Below are 20,159 nucleotides of genomic sequence, written 5' to 3' on the forward strand. Positions count from 1 at the left end.
GTCTTGATGGTTGTTGAGCTGGATAATTTTGATTGCTTGATAGGTTGATTGGTGCTGCTTTTGCTGTTGTTCTTATTATTATAGGGTTTCCTAACAGATTTCTGGGAGAAGGGCTATCAGTCTGGGTTTCAATACCAGGGAGAAAATACCTGGACTTAAAAGACGGTTGATAGCCTACAATATTCAGTTAGAGCAGCCTTCCTCAATCTTGGTGTCTTCCAGATGTTTCAGACATCAACTCTGATCAGCCCCAGCCAGCATGGGCAATGCACAGCAATGCTAGAAGTTGTAGCCCAAAACATCTGGAGGTCTCAAGAAGATGGCCCAAGAGGTCTAGGTGGTTGTTAGAGGTGATGACTTTTCTGGGTTCCACACACCCTAGCTGGGGAAGAGGATAAGAGAGCCAGTGTGGTGTAGTGCCTGGAGTGCTGGACTGGGAGTCAGGAGATTCAGGTTCTAGTCCCCACTTGGCCATGGAAGCTCATTGGGTGATTTTGGACCAGTCACAGACTTTCAGCCCAACATACCTCACAGAGTTGTTGTTGTGAGGATAAAATGAAGAGGAGTCAGAGGATTATGTATGCTTCTTTGGGTTCCTTAGGGAGGAAAAAGGTGGGATATAAATGTTAATAATGATAATGATAATGATAATAATATAAGGTGTTCACATGAAAAGAACGATAGGCTGCGGTCTGAGCGTGAGACTGAAAGAGACACAGACAGCTAAATTTTGGGCTGTCTAAGCATCCTAGGGAGCTATCCTATCTAGGTAGGCGGTCGCCTCCAAACTCAGAGGCAACACATATCCAAAGCAGGGCAGGAGAAGCACAGAGGGGATTGTTCTCTCCACACTTCTCCTGCACTGCTTTTTTGGCTAGACAACCGTTTGAGGCTGTCTAGCCATGGGAGGACAGAGCAGGGAAGGAGGCTACTATATGACACACAGGATGTACAGGCAGTTATGATCTCCCCGCCCTGGAATGCCCTTGGCCACACCCATTTCCAGTCACTCCACGCTCCTCTTGAGCGCATGGAGGATGGGGTTGTTCCGTGCTGCCTCCGAGGCAGCATGGAAGTGCGGGGAGGTCAATTCTCTGAGAACTGAAGTTGGAGTGTGGGCTCTGAAGTCAGTTCCTGGAAAACAGCATATCCTATGGCTGCCTATCTGCTGTCTAAAGGCCATAGGATTGCTCCCTTAGAATGCTGCCTGTCTTCTCAGATATCTGCTGTGGGAGCAGTGGACTTTGGATTAAACTCACTTCCACCCATGCTCAACATCTATATGCATAAATATCATGAAACAACAATACGTCTCCAGTGATCCTCTTCCAAGGGGAAGCAAAACTTGCTAAGTGCTGCACCCTGGAACTTCTCACTGCTCGGAGAACTGGGGTGAAGATAACATTGTTACTCTTATCCAAGTTTTTGTTGGGAGATTTTATTTCTTTGTGTGGATGTCTGTTATGTGTGATGAGATTTTCAGCTAGAATCTGTTAGCTGCTTTGAATATAAGTAATGGAAAATTGGGATAGAAATATACTGAAATGAAAAAAAAATGTGGATTCTTTCTGGAGGCAATAATGATCAGCTCTACAAGAGTATTAATTTCTAACTCTCCTTTCTGTCTCTTTTTAGGTGTACTGTGGATGACAGGGTCACCCGAGTTGCTTGGCTGAACCGGAGCACTATCCTTTATGCTGGAAATGATAAGTGGTCAATAGATGACCGAGTGGTTATCCTTACAAACACCAAAACTCAGTACAGCATCAAGATCCATAATGTGGACATATATGATGAAGGACCTTACACTTGCTCTGTACAAACAGACAATCATCCAAAGACATCACGGGTCCATCTGATTGTGCAAGGTAAGACGCAGCGGAGTGAGCTGAGGAAATGGAACAAGCAAAGTTTGGCGGGTTCTTGAGGCTTTGAACAGGAGCTCTTGCTGGTAATGGCCAGGGAGTTGTGAATCTAACGGTTTGTGCATATTGTCCTGTTGCTAATAGCGGGGGCTCTGGTTTCCATCTTGTCCTCTGCTGTCAAGAAATGAGTGATGTCCACTGTTTTGGTAGAAATGAACAAAGTGGACTGATAGCTTATAACACGTTTCTGCCTGTACAGTTCGATTGAAAGAAACAAGCCATGCCATTGGTGGCCCAGTTCTAAATATTTGCTTTGGCATGTCAGTATTTGAATCACATTTCCATATTCTAATGTAACGTTGCGGTTTGTAGCATTGTTCTATCATAGCAGTTGGGGCTGGGGGCCAGGATGGCAATGTTACAACTCTTGCCTGAAACCCAGGATGTGAGACCTATTCTATAGTTTTGAGACTTGTTATGTTATATTACATTTCATTAATTATGTACTTTATGTTGTTGTTAACCACCTTGGGTGAAGAATTCTGAAAAGCTGGGATAAATTTTTAAATGAACACTGGGTATTTCCTCATAGCAGCTAGCAGTTCAGGTAAGGCTTGGCAAAAGTCTCCCTCACCATACTTTTACCTAGAGATGGCATGGTTGCCTGATTCAGTGTGGGAATCTGCCAGACCTCCTCCTGCCCGCACCCCAAAGCCACACTCACAGAGCTGCTGCCCCTGCTCAACCCCTGTCCGCACTCGGCAAATGGCCTGCACTCACCCTAGCAGCCTTTTTGAGCTTCGCAGTCCCCATTTTCTGAGAAATAAAATGGCAATCGCAAAAATGCACAGATTTGTGCACATGCAAAATGTGCATTTTGCGAATGCGCATATTTGCATGTGTGCGGAAATGTGTATTTTGTGAGAAATGCACATTTTCGTACACATGCTAATGTGTGCCTTCACAAAAATGCACATTTCACACATGAGAATATGCACATTCACAAAATGCATATTTCTGCGCATACAAAAGCATGCACATTTTTGCAGTCGCCATTTTCTTTTTTTTAGAAATGGCGACCACAGAGCTTGACGAGGCTGCTGGGGTGAGTGTGGCCTGCGTGCCGAGAGTGGGAGGGGCTTGAGCATGGTCCAGGGACTGGCGAGTGGGCGCACGGACTGGACAGGAGTCCAGAGAACCTGGACAGGGGTGAGTTCGCACATCCATGCTTTTGTGCTGAGGGAGAATATCAGGGAGTTTTATGTGGGGAGAAATTCTGAAGACTTTCAGGTGGAATTAGTACTAATACTTAGCAGGTTACAAGATGGCTCAGGATTGCAATGTGTTTCTTCTTTTCTTTGTTCCATTCCATAGCACAGCCAAGGCCCATTTGCTGCTGCAAGTGGTGGCCAAGAGATCTTGGGAGGCCCCGCTGCTCCCAAGGTGTTCTTTGAAAATGTAGGGATGTCTGTTGTTTGCAAGTCTGGCCTTTTGGGGGGCCTGATGGATTCCCTGTGTCTGCCCAGCTTGTCTTGCATTCACAAGCTGATCTGTGGTCTTTTCCCGAAATATGAGAATTTTTTGCTTTCCCCTCAATAAATATAAAGTTGTGCAAATTGCAGTAGCACTTACAGCTGGAATGTAAGTGCTGCTAACAAATTAAGCTAGTTGTGGCTGCAATATGCACAAAGTATGCAAATTGCTATCATAATTTGCACAAATTGCACAAATTGTGGCTGCAATGTGTGCAACTTTCTATTTATGAAAAAAAGGAAAATACCCAAGCTGGCATGACAGCTGGCAGGGAAACAAGTCAAAGTCTGGGGGCTGAGCTGATAAAAGCTTAGCAAGCTCCATCCATTGGACAGATTCATCTGATATCCCTATGATAATGGGGACTGGAGATCCCCCTCCCCCCGGAACGATGGTAGTGAAATACCCAGGGCCATATCTGGGCCCCACTTTCAAAATGCACCTTGGAGGAGTGGAGCTGCCAGACACCCTTTGCCACCACTTGGGCTAGCATATCCCTGTCACGTTCCCCCCCCCCTTCCTCATGCACACACACAAGAAGAGAGGCTTCAGTCTCATACCTTTAATTCACTACCAAGAGGTTCATTACAGATGCAAATCCTTGAAGACTCTCAGGCTACAAAGGAATGGCAACAGGGGATCCAAATGGGAGCTACGATGTTGCCAGCTGTTTGAAACAAGAATTTGCTGGCTAGAATAACTTAGGGAGGGTTGTCCCTCCCTTCCAGTGATGCTTCCCTACGTCAACCCTCACGCATCACCAACTGGGTCGACCATCTGAGCTCTGCCTCTAACTTTTCCGTCTTCGCTCTGCGCCACAGTCTAGCATCCCTCAGGTCACACCCTGCACCATCCTCCTCCTCCTCCTGAGTTCTCACGGAGGAGGGAAGGGGGGGCTTCAGGCCCAGCCATCTGGGTGTTAGCATCCTGAGAAGCATGCCTATCCATATCTGAACTCGCTCGGAAAGATGCCTCTGCCGGTTCTGACTGTTCCCCTTCTTAATCTGAACTGCTAACTATCTCCATACACTTAGAATCAATCCTAACAATACAATACCTTGCCTTTGTTAAGGAAGAAAAAAAAATTTGGTCAGCTCATAACTGATAGGTACACACCCATTTGAACATCTACCCTCAAGCTTTGGACTTCTGACATTCAGCTAGGCAGAATGTTTTTGGCCCAGCTATAACTCCTGCAAAGAAAGGAGGGATGCTAGAGTTCTCTCTCCATGTTTTGTTGTTGTTGTTGTTTTTTTAACAATCCTTGGACTGGAAGAGGAGAGTTCACCAGTGGAAGCTAGGAATATAGCTATGCTTGCATCTTGCAAGGTGTATTTGCTAGTGTATGTGCATATGATAAGGCACATCTCTCTCCCTCTCTCTTTCTTGACCAAGATAGGCATAGAACTTTTGATTCTGTCTAGCCACCACCTCCTTCTTCTCTACAGTATTTGCTTGGCAAGTACTGTGACAGGCAAAACCTCTGATAGCACACACATGCATAAGCAAATGAGCTGAAGAGGTATTGCCCCTCTGTCATTGTGGTTCCCAAGTGTCCCTTTGTGCTGAAAATGTTGCCCAGCCCACCTCTGCCTTAAAAATATGATGGCAGGAGACAGGAGGAATTAGCTGGTGCACATTTTGAAAATATTTTGGGTGCCAGGAGTGTGTCAGTTCCATCTTTCCTGCCTGCTAAAAAAAAGAAAAGAAAAAAAGTCCAAGTTCCACAGGAACAGAGAGATTTCTCAATATGGAAATCAATGCTTCAGTGGCACCTTAGCGCCCTTGACAGCAGAAGTATCTTCTTTGGGGAAAAAGACAGTGCCAAAATAAAAGAACTGTCAGGTACTGCAGAGAAAGAGACTCAAACTGAACAAGGCTATCACTTTCCATTGGAGAGAGAGAGAGAGAGAGAGAGGGAAGACAGATTGTATAAGTATGTCAAAGTCATTTCAGGACATAAAGGACTTTTGGCACGGAGCTTCAAGGGATAATGTTGCAAGAGAAGATGCCTGAGATGAACACAACGTGTTGCGGAGAAAAAGAGGGAGTGCCCAACTCTTTTCTGAGAGAAGCATCTTGGATTTTCCACATCAAGTGCCAAATAGACAGGAGGAGCATGTCTCCTTTTGAAGAAGTTCAAGTGCAGGGGAATGCTCAGTTCCATTGAAATGGCTCAGAGTGGATTTTACTGTTGGGCCTATGGGATGATGACAGTGATGATAATGATGATGATACTGAATGAGCTCAAGTGCTGTATTCCATCTTTAACCATAGAATAGCAAGACATGCTTGGGCACTGCATTTAAAATTACATATAAAAGTCTGTGTCCAGGCAATCTAAGCCCTGTGCTGAGTTAACTGAAGTCTGCAAACCGTAAAAATGCTGTAAATTAGGTCTGTGCACCACCACCACACACACACACACACCTTCGCCAGAACTTTGACCAGAAACAATGGTGGGGCATACATTTTTAAGGATGCATGAGAATTGCGTTTTGATTTGTTTTTAACTGGGATTTGCCCAGTTTGCAGCCCCAAATGCAAACAGTGGCACAATTTTCAAAGAGACTTTGTGCATTCCCAGGTTTGCATTCGTAAAATGAATACTGTAGAAAATGCACATTAAAATACACACACACACACTAAACTAATCCAAGTGGGAGGTTACCAGAGCATGGGTGCCTGAAGCAAAGCTATGTCTGTCAAAGTAGGGTAGCACCTTGCCTATATTAGTCTAAGCTGATAAAACTTTCGCTGAGTCCCATATGGCTCTTGTGCTGGACCAACAAGCACCCTGGGATTGTGAACGTGATCATTTAGGGAGAGTGCAACCCCCTCCAGAACAGGACAAACACTATTTACCTAGGCAGTTGAAGCACCCACTCACAATACCTCTGTTGTCTGGATGGAGCCTCAGTTTATTTGGCATCATCTTGTTGTTGTTCAGTCGTTAAGTCATGTCCGACTCTTCGTGACCCCATGGACCATAGCACGCCAGGCCTTCCTGTCCTCCGCTCTCTCCCGGAGTGTGCTCAAGTTCATTGGCATCATCTAGTCCATTACTATGTCAAGGCACTGATTTCACACACCCACTGCCTCACCTGAGTTTAGTTAAAAAGAGAAATAGAAGTGGGTATCAACTAGGCATGGATGGTCACCTCCCCATCCAGGTTCTCTGAGTGCCCACCCAGCTACTACCCCACTCATGTCATGTGACTGCTCATGCCCCCCACCCCCCACACTTGCTGAGCCACCAGCACCTACCTGGAGCTGTTCCCAAGCACCCCTCATTCTCACAGTTGCCTTTTTTTTTTTTTTGGCAAAATGGTGACTCTGGAACTTGCATAAATGTAATATTGCACACACAGCACCCATAAAGGCCCTATCTACACAATGTTACAGGCATAAATGGGCCATTTGCGCCTTTAAGTTTATATAGATTGGGGGGAGGGGAGCAAGAGGAGCAGCTCAGCGGGTGCAGCCTAGAGGCATGAGCCTGGGGGAGTTTGTTGGGCCCAGCTGAGCACCTGTGCCATCCCTAGTATCAACCGCATATAGGTGGCACCATAGCCCAAATCTCCAAATGACCTCTCTCTCACTGGTTTCATGTAGATGTTAAACAGCACGGGGCCCAGAAAAGAACAGGGAAAACTATCTCATCACTAGGATGGCAAATGTCCTACTTCATAGAGGATAGTCTTCTATTTGAAGAGCTTCAGATGAAACTCCTCTATTTGAGAGCATCCTCTGTTTTAAGGGCTGTCCCATTCCAAGTCCGTGTTCAAGATAAAGAATCATAAGAAAGTAGAGCAGAGGCCTTGAGTTGCCCATCAACAGTTGTTAGCATTGGGACAGCAGACTGAGCATGCACACAAGTCACCTGGTCACAGTCTATATTTCTATTTATGCATATAAATTATCATATGCAATTATTTGCCTTCTTTTGTCCATTTTTGGCATGAGGGGATTAATGCATTTCCTCTTTTTAGGTGACATAGAATCATATAATAGTAGTAGGGTTGGAAGGAGCCTACAAGACCATCGAGTGGATACTCTACTCTCTCCCTGTCTTCTCTTTCCCAAAAAGATGTTCCAATCTTGTGCCCTGTTATATTATTAGGGATGTACGAAAGTCACTTACCTGGTCTCGCAGCTTGCTTCGCGGTGGGGGGGAGGCGCTTCGCTTCTCCCCCCGAAGTTCAGGCTGGGGAGGAGGCTTCCCGCCTCGCCCGGCCGAAATTCAGGCCAGGGGGGAGGCTTCCCGCCTCACCCGGCCGAAATTCAGGCCGGGGAGAAGCACCCTGTCTCCTCGGCCGCGACCTTCAAAAGAAAAAAAAAAAAAAGCCCTGTGATAGCCTACGTAACGATTTACGTAGCCTATCACGGCTAGATCTGCAAAGTCAGCCGTGATAGGCTATGTTAATCGTCACGTAGCCTATCATGGGTGACTTTGAAAAAAAAAAAAAGCACGTACGCAAATTGCGGACCCCATAGGGAGCCGCCATTTGCGTTCCTTATTTGGTCCCTGTAGTCTACGTAAAGATTTACGTAGACTACGGCGAAAATAAGGGCAACGATATTTGCGTTGCCCTTATTTTCGCCGTAGTCTACGTAAATCTTTACGTAGATTACAGGGACCAAATAAGGAACGCGAATGGCAGCTCTCTATGGGGGCCGCCATTAGTGTACGCGCTTTTTTTTTTTTTTAAAGTCACCCATGATAGGCTACGTGATGATTAACATAGCCTATCACGGCTGACTTTGCAAATCTAGCCGTGATAGGTTACGTTAATCGTTACGTAGCCTATCACAGGGGCGTTGTTGTTGTTTTTTTTACTTTTCTTGTAATGGCGGCGGGTGGTGGCAGCCGGTTGAAAGACCAGCTGCCGCCCCTGCCCCTGATGAAGACCTGCCGAACCACCGCCGGGTCTCGCCTCCGGGAGTAACATTCGTGAAAGGTAAGTCCCATGCCGGGGGGGCGGGGGGGGCAGGGGGGTGGAGAATTTCTCCCCGAACCTTTGGAGGACCGAATGCGTTGGCACTCGGCCCCCCGAAGTTTCGGGGAGAAATTCTCCCCCATCCCTAATTTGGATGCTCTACTCCATCCCTGCCTTCTCTTTCCCAGACAGACGTTCCAATCCTGTGCCCTGTTAAATTTGGACGCTCTACTCCATATCCCTATCTTCTCTTTCCCAGAAAGATGTTCCAATCCTGTGCCCTGTTATATTTGGCTTTATTATACAAATGACTTCCTGGTGGTAGGGAGTTAGACCTGCTTTGGAGGACATTATTGGTTAGAGATCTGCCTGCACTTTCCCATGCTTAAAGATGCATACATAATTAGCAGTGGGGGAGTGTAGGGCAAACTTTTCCCCCCTCACAAATAAATGATTCATAGAGAAAAAATATGCCCTAAGCCAATGGATAAATTATTCACAAGGAAGAATATGACTTGTTGAGCCCATGAGAAGTTCTTGTTTCTCTTCCTCCCCATTCCTCCTCCACCCTCACAACTCACACCCTACAGTCTGCAAGGGCCTTGTCTCTTCCCACCCACTTCAATTAGAAAGTAACTCCAGAGGGCTGGCTTCTTAGCAATTGCTGTCGGCTTTTGTCCGGTCTATAGATTATTTTTTTCAGAATTAGTGTTAGTTCAGGTTAGATAAAGATAATGAAAATTTCCTAATCCTCTTAAAGAAGATTTATCTGTCTGAGTAGAAAGCGCTCACAATACAATAAGGCATGTATAAAACTGGGGCCTAACCTCTTCTTTAATTTCAAACCGCTGATGGATATTGATTTTGCAATGAGTAAATCTCAAAGTGTACAGGTTGTGTGGGGTGGGTGGGGTGGATTTGTGCTTTGACTTTTTCTCTCTTTTTTTAGGGGGGAAAAAAGACCTTAAAAAGAAATGTTAACATAATATGTTCTCTTTACCTGCACCTCTTTTAGTAAAAGATAGTCCATCTGTTTATTTGTTTGTTTGTAATTAGTGAACTGCCATCAGCATTGGAGAAAAATATCCCAATTTACGTCAATGAGATGATGACATCACCCTTGTGTCTCTAACTATCCTTTGTAGCTCTGCATAACAAGGAAGTTGTGATGTTGGTCTAATAAATATACGAAGAAATCAGATTCTCAAACATGACACACTTCATCATAATAGTAGACATTTTATAAATTGAGCATGTTACTATGAACATAGCAACCAGTGGGATTTGCCATTACCCTTCCATGGAGGTTACACTTTACACAGGCAGTCTGAGAAAGAGGAATACACAAAATAATAGTAGTCCAGTCTTCTTCACTCTGAACACTATGTGGCACAAAGGCACGTGCTTATCAGTCGAGCTGTTTGCAGAAATGATCGTATGTATGATCATATCAAGGATGGTCGCTGGTGCTGGGGAAATAGACTGTTTTCACTCTCACTTGTACGTTAGGCCTTAATTGCAATCAAATTAGTAATAACTCAGTCTGTGTGTTCTGGGCTACAGGCCTCTTTCTCTCTTCCTTTAGGTAGGCTGAGGAAGCCCCTGCAGATAATGGTATGGAAACAACCTAAGAATTGCAATTTGTGGCCTTATATTGCTCCAGAAATGTCAGATGCTCGAAGTCAGGGTTTTGAGGATTACAAAAGAATCTTGGGCTTTAACCCACCCACCCCTCTTCCTCCTTTCTCCTCCCATCATGTGCTCCAGTTCCCTCCTGCCTTGAGCAGACCATAGTTTGCCCGGATGCCTAACTATACCTATAGTTTGCCTCCAAGCCAGCATAGGAAACTTGGTTTGAAAACTAACGATGACTTGCCCAATTTGAATGTCACTGCTAACTACCATGTGTTAAAAGAGAACTTTGGCTATTGGGCGGTATAGAAATAAATAAATAAATAAATAAGTAATTTTAAAAAAGCGAGCGGTGTCCAGAGGCTGAGCAGCGGGGAGTCCGCCAGACTCCACCCTCCTCTCAGACTCCTGCGACATCCTTACCTGTGAGTAGACTGAGAGTCAGTGAATGGCCCAGAGTCACCCAGTGAACTTCTTGGCTGAGTGGGGACTAGAAACCAGGCCTCCTGAGCTGAGATCCAATCCAGTACTCTGACTGCTGCACCAAACTGATGTCTGCAGACTAGAGCCTAGCCTACTTTTGTAGGCTACCTGTGTGATTTAGAAACCTGGGATGGGAGAGGGGAAAATGGCAGCCACAGCAGGTGGCATTAAAGACGAGCTCCACTGCCACCACCTTTGTTGGCAGCACTATAACAAGAACAACAGCAAGAACACCAGGGCCACTGCAACAGGGTGAGATCCAACTGTCAATGCAAACTGGGCCTATCTGCCTATGACATTTCATGTTGCTTCTGCATTGGATGTTAACTGCATGCACATTTCAGAATGTTACATCTAGGGCTGTGCACGGACCCCCCTTTTGCTTCAGATGCCACTTTGGACCTTCTGAAGCGGGCCTGCTGTGTTTCACACTGATTTGGATCCCGTCCGCTTCAACTCAGATCTGAATCCGAAGCGAGATTCGGACATCCAAATCACTCATTTTTGGCATTTCCCCATTGACTTGCCTCAGAAAACACAAATGGACATAACCTTTTCACTTCACATGATACATATATCAAATCTGGGAAACTCGCAGCCCCCCTGGAGGGCTGTCCACCTGCCAATTTTCAGGCAATTTGGCCCACTTGTTTTTGTGCTAGGCGTAGGTGAAATTTGATTTGTTCAAGGAAATCTCTCAAAGCAAAGAGCTATAGCTTTTCAGTGCCTGCACAGAAGTGCATGAAAGTTGGGGAATACACAGCCCCTCTGGAGGGCATCCCACCTGCCAAATCTCAGACCGTTTGGCCTGCTAATTTTTGTGCAAGGTGCAGGTAAAATGTGCTGTTCTCAGAAACTCAAACCAAAGTTCAAAAAGGGATAAGCAAGTTAGGTGCTGAAGTGGTGAGAAGGTCACTATCTCTAAACTCTGCTATAGGGTTCTTTGAAGTGCAAATAGTACTACTTCCCTATTCACAGTCAATTACCTCAGGGTCTCTTTGGCTGAATTGCCTGGGAAAACACCGGCTGATAGCACCGAAGATAGCTGATAATGAAGATAGCAACCTCGCCATGTGGCCACATTGACTTGAAAGAACAGCAACTACAGTTGTCTGCTGGAGTGACAGAGGCAGGAAGCAACACAGCAACCCTGCCAGGAGGGCACAGCAGCACCTCGCCCACCTCTGTCCCTGCCAAGATCCCAAAGATGCCTCATATTGAGCTTGCTTTGCAACATACAGTGTAGTATTATATTATTTAAATAATGTGCGTAGCCCTTGCCCACTGTTTTTTGGGAAGTGTGGACTGTGTGTACTCCTTTGACACACACTGTTTGTTTGTCCACACAGCACAAGCGCGCGTGCGCACGCGCGCACACACACACACACACACACACACACAAGCAAAAGGAAAGCAAACACTAAACTACAAGCAGAAGGAGAGGGGCGGACTAACTCTAATCCTAACAGAAGACAAAGGGGTATTTATTTATTTAGGGAAAATATATTAAAAAAATGGGAAGTGAAGGAATACAGGAATTGAGAAGAGGAGGTGGAGGGGAGCCAAGAACAAGGAAAGGAAAATGCTATCTATCATCTATCTATCTATCTATCTATCTATCTATCTATCTATTTATCTATCATCTACCTATCTATCATCTATCTATCAATCATATATCTATTTCTACACAGAGTCAAAGTAAGGGCAAACTACTGGTTGAAAGATAATTGGAAAGGTTGTGTGTGGGGGGGGGGGCAGAGGTAAGCAACAGCACCCTGAAATTTTCTCGATTTTTAAATGAAAAAACAACAAGAATGATTGCTAAACCTATTACAGAAAGGTGGGGTAGGGTGGGGAGACACTAACATAGCTGTCATAGCATGTACTTTATTCTCAGCTTCGTTCTGCCAAAGGTGAGTGGGAAGGGTTAAGGCTTCCTCTATCATGCCTGGCAGAGACTGGTACAGTTGCTCTGGCTGCAGCAGAGGAAGGAAAGGACTGGAGCCAAAAGAGAAATGCCATGGAGCTTCCCTTTCAGCTCCCATCCCACCCTGCTGCCGCTGCCGCCACCACCACCACACAACAGCAGCTTGTCTGGGCAGTGGGAGGCTGCTCAATTATCAGGCAGCTAGTGCACCCTAATGAAATGTCTTGCGCCCTCACCTGGGGTGCATGCACCCCACTTTGGAGACCACTGTTCTAGCTTCTAATCCTCTCCTCTGCAGTGACACCAACTATCTCACAGTGAGCAAAAGGAGGCTGACTCACAGCAAAGCTCTCCTCCTCCTCCTCCTCCTCCTCCTCCTCCTCCTCCTCGGCTTCCCTGCCCCCTTCTCTTCTTGTCTTCTGCCCCTCCTGGTGGCTGGATCTCTCTCGAATTGATACATTTGGTGCCTCTGCCTCCTCTCCCCCTCCCTCCTCCTCCTCCATCACCTCCAAGTGATCTTTCAGAAGTTGATACATTTTGTAGACAGCCTGTCTGTACTGCTCAGGAGGCGTAAGAAGAGCTCCAAATATACAGGGTGGACCAAGGCACCTCGTAGGCAACCCACTTCAGTTTGGGGAGCCTTGGTACTGTTCTGACCTGCTTCATAGCAAGTTGAGGGCCAGGCACCTTTGAATCAGCCCACTTTGCCTCATTATTCGGGCTTCAAACCGAAGCAGTGCAATTTTAAGCCAAGATTTATAAATGTTTTATAGTACTTTTGTTCCATCATCTGCTCGTAGATGGAATCAGTTTTTTTTTTAACCAGAATGTTTTTCTACTTGTGCTAATCCACATTAGCAGTAATGCAGATTGGGGATGGACAGACTCACCTCCATCTGTACCTCTGAGTGCTTGCTGAATCCCTCCTGGCTGGCCGCCTCTGCTCAGCTCCCTGGATGAGCTGCCATGCAGTCTGTGGGCACCCCACATCCACCCATTCCCTCAGTAAGCTGCCCTTTTGCAAACAAATGGTGGCTCAGGGTTTTCCACAGATGTTTTTGTTGTTTATTCGGTCAGTCACTTCTGACTCTTCGTGACTTCCTGGACCAGCCACACCAGAGCTTCCTGTCGGCCATCGCCACCCCCAGCTCCCCCAAGGTCGAGCCCGTCACCTCCAGAATATCATCCATCCATCTTGCCCTTGGTCTGCCCCTCTTCCTTTTGCCTTCCACTTTCCCTAGCATCAGCATCTTCTCCAGGGTATCCTGTCTTCTCATTATGTGGCCAAAGTACTTCAGTTTTGCCTTTCATATCATTCCCTCAAGTGAGCAGTCTGGCTTTACTTCCTGGAGTATGGACTGGTTTGATCTTGCAGTCCAAGGCACTCTCAGAATTTTCCTCCAACACCACAGTTCAAAAGCATCTATCTTTAGGGATGTATGAAACTCCCCTTACCTGGCTCCGCCAGGTTCCGCTGGGGGGGAGGCGCTCCATCCCTCCCACCGGAATCCTGACCGGCCAGCTCCGCTCTGCAGGGATTCCGCGGAGCCGATGGCTGGCTCCGCCAGCAGCCGGACATCCGGCCGCTGGCTAGCAGGGATGCAAATGGTGGCAGCCATAGCCACCGCCGTTTGCGTCCCTGTAGTCAGCCGTGATAGCCTACGTAAAGACTTTCGTAGCCTATCATGTCTGGCTTAAAAAACAACAACAACCGCGTGTACGCAAATGGCGGCGGCTACGGCCGCCGCCATTTGCGTTCCTTATTTTTTGCCATCTTAGTCTACATAAATATTTACGTAGACTAAGATGGAGAAAATAAGGGGGAATGCAAATAGCATCTGCTACGCTATTTGCGTTCCCCTTATTTTCACCGTCTTAGTCTATGTAAATATTTACATAGACTAAGATGGCCAAAAATAAGGAACACAAATGGTGGCGGCCGTAGCCACTGCCATTTGCGTACACATTTTTTTTTTTTTAGCCAGACGTAAGTCTTTATGTAAGTCTTTCCATAGCCTATCACGAATGGGCGGGGGAACAGACTGCAAATGACGGTGGCGGCAGCGGCGGCAGCCGTTCGGAAGACCAGCCGCCACCGCCGAAGCTGCCGCTGGAGCCGCCACCGTCCGGAACATCCGCCCCAGGTAAGTCTCGTCCCGGGCATTCGGCCTCACCGAGATCCATGGCAGAATTCTCTGACATCCCTATCTATCTTCCTTCGCTCAGCCTTCCTTATGGTCCAGCGCTGATGTGTAAATGGTGGCCCTGAAGGGGCCATTTATGTAACATTACATTTACAAGGGGGGAAAAAAACAAGCTGCCATTTTTATTTTTTTTATATTTTTTTGCAAAATGGCAGCTTGCTGAGGGAATGGGCAGCTGCTGGGTGCCACTGCATGGTGGCTCGGCAAGTGGGGTCTGATAAGCATGGCAGTCCATGGACTGGGGTCCAGGAAGCCCAGCGGGGGGGTCCACTGGACTCCACCCACCTCTTGGACTCCCACAACATCCCTAAATACAAATTAGCAGAAATCTCTTCCCTGTCAAGTGAAAAACTGATCTGCAAGACTGTAGAAGCTGTGTGACACTACACAGAAAAAGCCAATCTGGTGCAGAATCTGTAGGTCACAGTCACAGGCATCCAAACTCATTTGAATCTGGGGCAGATTTCTCTAACACCCCTACTTGGAGCTAGGGATGTACGGAACCCCCGCTCCCTTGGAGCTAGGGATGTACGGAACCTTTCGTTCTGGGGGGGGGTCCTCAGGGTGGGGAGGTGATCCATTCCTTCCCCCCCCCGGAATCCTCCAGAGCGGCTCCGCATCCTCTGGATTCTGCGGAGCCACACTCCAGCTCCTGTACCGCAGCCAATACAGCAATGGCGGCTGCCATTACCGTTTTGCTTGGAGAAAGTCAGCCGCAAATGGCATAGTGGATGCTATTTGCAGCCATAAAGCCCTGAGTTTTACCTAATCGCAGACATTTACATCTCTATTTATGTAAAACTCAGGGCTTTACGGCCGCAAGTGGCGTCCACTATGCCATTTGCGGCTGTCTTTCTTCAAGCAAAATGGTAATGGCGGACGCCATTTCCGTATTGTTGAGCATCTGGAGCAGGATCCAGAGCAGTGGGGGATCCTTGGGAGGTGGAGGTGAGTGGTGCCGTTCTGCCGTGGATTCTGGAGGCCGGATTCTTTGGAATCCGGTAGGGATGTACGAAAGTCACTTACCTGAACCTGAAAGTTGATTCGCGGTGGGGGGAGGCGCTCCATCCCTCCCCCTGAAATTCTGATGGGGGGGAGGTGCCCCATCGCTCCGGCCGCGAATCCTGTCATGCCGGAACGCAAATGGCGGCAGCCGTAGCCGCTGCTGTTTGCGTCCCTGCAGTCAGCCGTGATAGGCTACGTAAATGTTTATGTAGCCTATCACGGCTGAGTGAAAAAGAAAAAAAAAATGCACGTACGCAAATGGCGGCTCCCATGGGCGCCGCCATTTGCGTTCCTTATTTTGGCACATGTAGTCTACGTAAACATTTACGTAGACTACGGCGAAAATAAGGGGAACGCTATTTGCATTCCCCGTATTTTCGCCGTAGTCTACGTAAATGTTTATGTAGACTACACGTGCCAAAATAAGGAATGCAAATGGTGGCGCCCATGGGCGCCGCCATTTGCATACGCGCGGTTTTGTGTGTTTTTTTCACTCAGCCATGATAGGCTACATAAACATTTACGTAGCCTATCATGGTGTTTTTTAAAATCAAGCCGTGATAGGCTACGTAAATCTTTACATAGCGTATCACTTTTTTTTTTTTTTACTTGGAAATGGCGGCGGCGGCAGCCGGTTGGAAGACCAGCCGCCGCCGCCGCTGCACCGCCGCCGCCCCGCCGCCGCAGCTGCCGCCGCTAGGGACATTCGCACAAGGTAAGTCCTGTCCGGGGGGGGGGGCAGACCATTTCTCCACCAATTTCGGGGGGCTGAATGCACTGGCATTCGGCCTCCCCGAGATTCGTGGAGAAATTCTCTGACATCCCTAGAATCCAGCCTCATTTGTGTCCATGGTGGAATTCTCTGCCATCCCTACTTGGAGCTAATTTGTGGATTCAAAATTCCTAACTTCAAGTGTAGCCTGATGGGATCTGACGTAGCAGTGACCGACCAGGAAAGAGATCTCAGGGTTGTGGTGGACTGCTCAATAAAGATGTCAACTCAGTGTGCGGCCACTAGGGATGTATGAATCCCCTACCTGCCAGTCTGGGGGGGGGGGGGTCCGCAGGCGGGTTAGGTGATCCATTCTTCCCCCAGAATCCTTGTCGATTGGCTCTGCTCTGCAGCAATTCCGCGAAGCCGCCGGCCAGCTCTGAAACACTGGTGATACCGCCGCCATGCCGTATATCTGGCTGAAGAGGACTTGACTGACAGCGGATGCAGATGGCATCCAGGATGCCATTTGCGGCTGTAAAGGCCTTAGTTTAAGGTAAATGCAGCCACCATTTGTGTCCATGCTTTTCATTCATACGATAGGCTATGGAAATGTTAGGCATAATTAGAAAAGGAATTGAGAATAAAACTGCCAATATCATACTGCCCCTATACAAATCTATGGTGCGGCCACACTTGGAATAGTGTGTACAGTTCTGGTCACCACAGATTTTTTAAAAAAAATATTGTAGAGCTGGAAAGAAGTGCAGAAAAGGGCAACTAAAATTATGAAGGGGCTGGAGCATCTCCCCATGAAAGAAGGTTACAACAGCTGGTATTGTTTAGCTTGGAAAAAAGGAGGGTAAGGGAGACATGATAGAGGTCTACAAAATTATGCATGGTGTGGAGAATGTGGATAGGGAGACATTTTTTCTCCCTCTCTCAACATACTAGAACCTGGGGTCATCCTATGAAGTTGACTGGTGGGAGATTCAGGGAAGAGAAAAGGACATACTTCTTCACACAGCACATAGTTAAACTATGGAATTCACTACCACAGGATGTAGTCATGGCCACGAATTTGGATGGCTTTAAAAGGGGGTTGGACAAATTCCTGGAGGAAAAGCCTATCAATGGCTACTAGTCTTGATGGCTATGTGCTACCTCCAGTACCATTGGCAGTGAGCTGTACACCAGTTGCTGGGGAACATTGGTGGGAGGGTGCTGTTGCACGCATGTCCTGCTTGTGGGTTCCTGGTTGGCCTCTGTGTTAACAGAATGCTGGACTAGATGGACCCTTGGTCTGATCCAGCAAGGCTTTTCTTATGTTCTTATGTGGATCAAAATGTAGTTGTCCATTGGACTGTGCACATCTCTAAATGCTGCAACACAATTCTCAGCAGTATAAACTAGGGATGGCAGAGAATTTCTCCACGAATCTCCGGGAGGCCGAATGCCAACGCATTCGGCCCCCCGAAATTGGTGGTGAAATTGTCCGCCCCCCCCAGGATGGGACTTACCTCTGTCGAATGTCCCTCTCGGCAGTGGGTCCTGGCGGCGTTTCGGCGGCGTTTCGGCAGTGGCGGTGGCCAGTCTTCTGACCGGCTGCCGCCACCGCCATTTCCCTGTAAAGTAAAAAAAAAAAAAGCGATAGGCTACGTAACGATTTATGTAGCCTATCATGGCTAGATTTTCAAAGTCAGCCTTTATAGGCTATGTAAATCTTTAAGTAGCCTATCATGGCTGACTTTGAAAAAAAAAAAGTGCATACGCAAATGGCGGCGCCCATGGGCGCCGCCATTTGCGTTCCTTATTTGGGCACGGGTAGTCTACGTAGAGATTTACATTGACTACGGTGAAAATAAGGGCAACGGTATTTTAAGGGCAATAATAAGGGCAACGCTATTCAAAAATGTGTACATTTCAAAACAATCTGCACAACTGATGCATACATTTGGGAAAATATGCATGGAAATACACACAGGTTTTCATTTGAAAATAAAATAAAAGAAAAGCTCACAGACTACTAGGAACGAGCTTTGAGAGGGAATTCGGAGAACTTCAGCAAGCTTGAGTTTTGCTGATTCACACACATCATTAGCATTAAGATCAGCATCAGAGGCCCTGTTCAGTTAGATGCATGGGGTTGCTGTTAGACCTACTGTGGGTGGATATAGGGAATTTTTTATAGTGACACCTTGATTGTGGATGGAATGCCCTTCCAGGGGAGATCCATCATTGCTCACAATTGATGATTTCATAGGAGAGTCAAGACATTTATTTCAATCAGCATTTGATGTTGGATTGAATGTTATATGTACACATACATATATACATGTACATAAATATCCATGGACATATACATTTTGACCTGCTGATGCTGATACTTTTTTAGGCTGCTATATGTTTTGTATATTTTTAATTCAATTATTGTTTAGATCAATCATTGGTTTATATTTTATAAAGTGTTAGATGGAGTTCATTAACCACTATATAGAAAAGGGAGAGGTTTTTTGTTGTTTTTTTAAAGCCAAATGGATATGGGATAGCTGACAATGTCAGCATTAAGTACAATAGTAAGTATGAATTGTAAAAATCCTCCACTCAAAAACATGATCTGGACCTATTAAATAGGTATAATTGATCAAAATGAATGGTCCTGAGCACCTTCCTCCATGCACCTTCAAATCTCCAAGCTGGAAAATGCGAAGGGACTGGAGCTTTTGATGGAAATGCCAACAAACCCTAGTTGAAGCCATGCTTAGCTGTAGCTTAAGCTAATCAACCTAATGGGACGCATGTCTTGCTCCGATTGGCTAGTAAGCAAGGCATTAATGACCTGTTAGCAGCCACGTTCATGTCAATTAATTTATATTTGTATTTCGCAAAACTTAAAAGTTGCCCGGTTAGATTATTGATTATTTGTCCCTGTATTCAATTTGTTTTTAATTGCGCCACTGCAGGGCCCAACCTTTCCTGGTAGAAACCCTGTGATAAATCTGCCACAGACGCAACAATCAACAATAAATGTGTCTCTTCATGACATTATTAATATGTCTCGCAGATTGGTTCATTACAGCTGTTAACAACGGTTTATAAGAGCTGGGATGGCAGGATGCCAGAGTTGAGGGTTGTTGTTGTTGTTGTTTGTTTTTTTAATCTAGTGGCTATTTTGTCATGATAGGATTAATGGATCTAGAGGTGTGCGTGCGTGCATGCGTGTGAGAGAGAGAGAGCTCATGTGTGTGAGAGAGATGGAAAGCAATTGAGGATTTAATTTAATATAAGTAGAATGTAAGTCACCTATTCCTCTCCGTATGTATGTATGTATTCTTTATAAAGGATATTATTGGAACTAGGCTTTTTCCTCTCTTTCTCCCCTCTCTCCTACTCTCATCTCTCACCCCCTCAGATTCTAGTGCAAACTGCAATCCCTCAAGAAATTAAACTGGAACAGCTTCTGCAGACACAGTAAGGGTGAGTCACACAGTGACTTCAGTGGCTCTAATAATTATTACAAACAAACTGTAATATCCTAATCTGCCCAATTAGGCAGTAGCAGGCCTTGCTCTCCTCCCCGCCCCCTAGCCCCTCGCAAGAGAGTACTGAGTTTTCAACTTGAAAAAAAGGCACACAGTACAACCCTAGTTTGGATTCAGAGTCAGTCACACTTATAGTAGACCCATGTAAATCAATGGCACTTCAGTTAGCCATGACCAACTTTCCCCATTGATTTCAATGGGTCTGCTGTAAACGTAACTGGGTCTGAATTAAGGATGAGTGAGAATTTCATTGAGGAGATAGATATAGATATAGATATAGATATAGACACACACACACACACACACACACACATAT

General features: G+C 46.3%; 1 protein-coding gene across 1 annotated transcript in view; it reads left to right on the plus strand.

The window, feature by feature from the left end:
- OPCML (opioid binding protein/cell adhesion molecule like) overlaps positions 1–20,159 on the plus strand; it is a 576,078-nt gene that overhangs the window by 294,598 nt on the left and 261,321 nt on the right. Inside the window, exon 2 of the mRNA XM_084803637.1 lies at positions 1,636–1,868. Coding sequence (XP_084659763.1) covers positions 1,636–1,868 — 233 coding nt within the window. The remainder of the gene's footprint in view (positions 1–1,635; positions 1,869–20,159) is intronic.

This window comes from Heloderma suspectum, chromosome 6 (genome assembly GCF_057233095.1).
Source record: "Heloderma suspectum isolate Gila_16-S chromosome 6, 16-S_ref, whole genome shotgun sequence".
Classification (NCBI taxonomy): Eukaryota; Metazoa; Chordata; class Lepidosauria; order Squamata; family Helodermatidae; genus Heloderma; species Heloderma suspectum.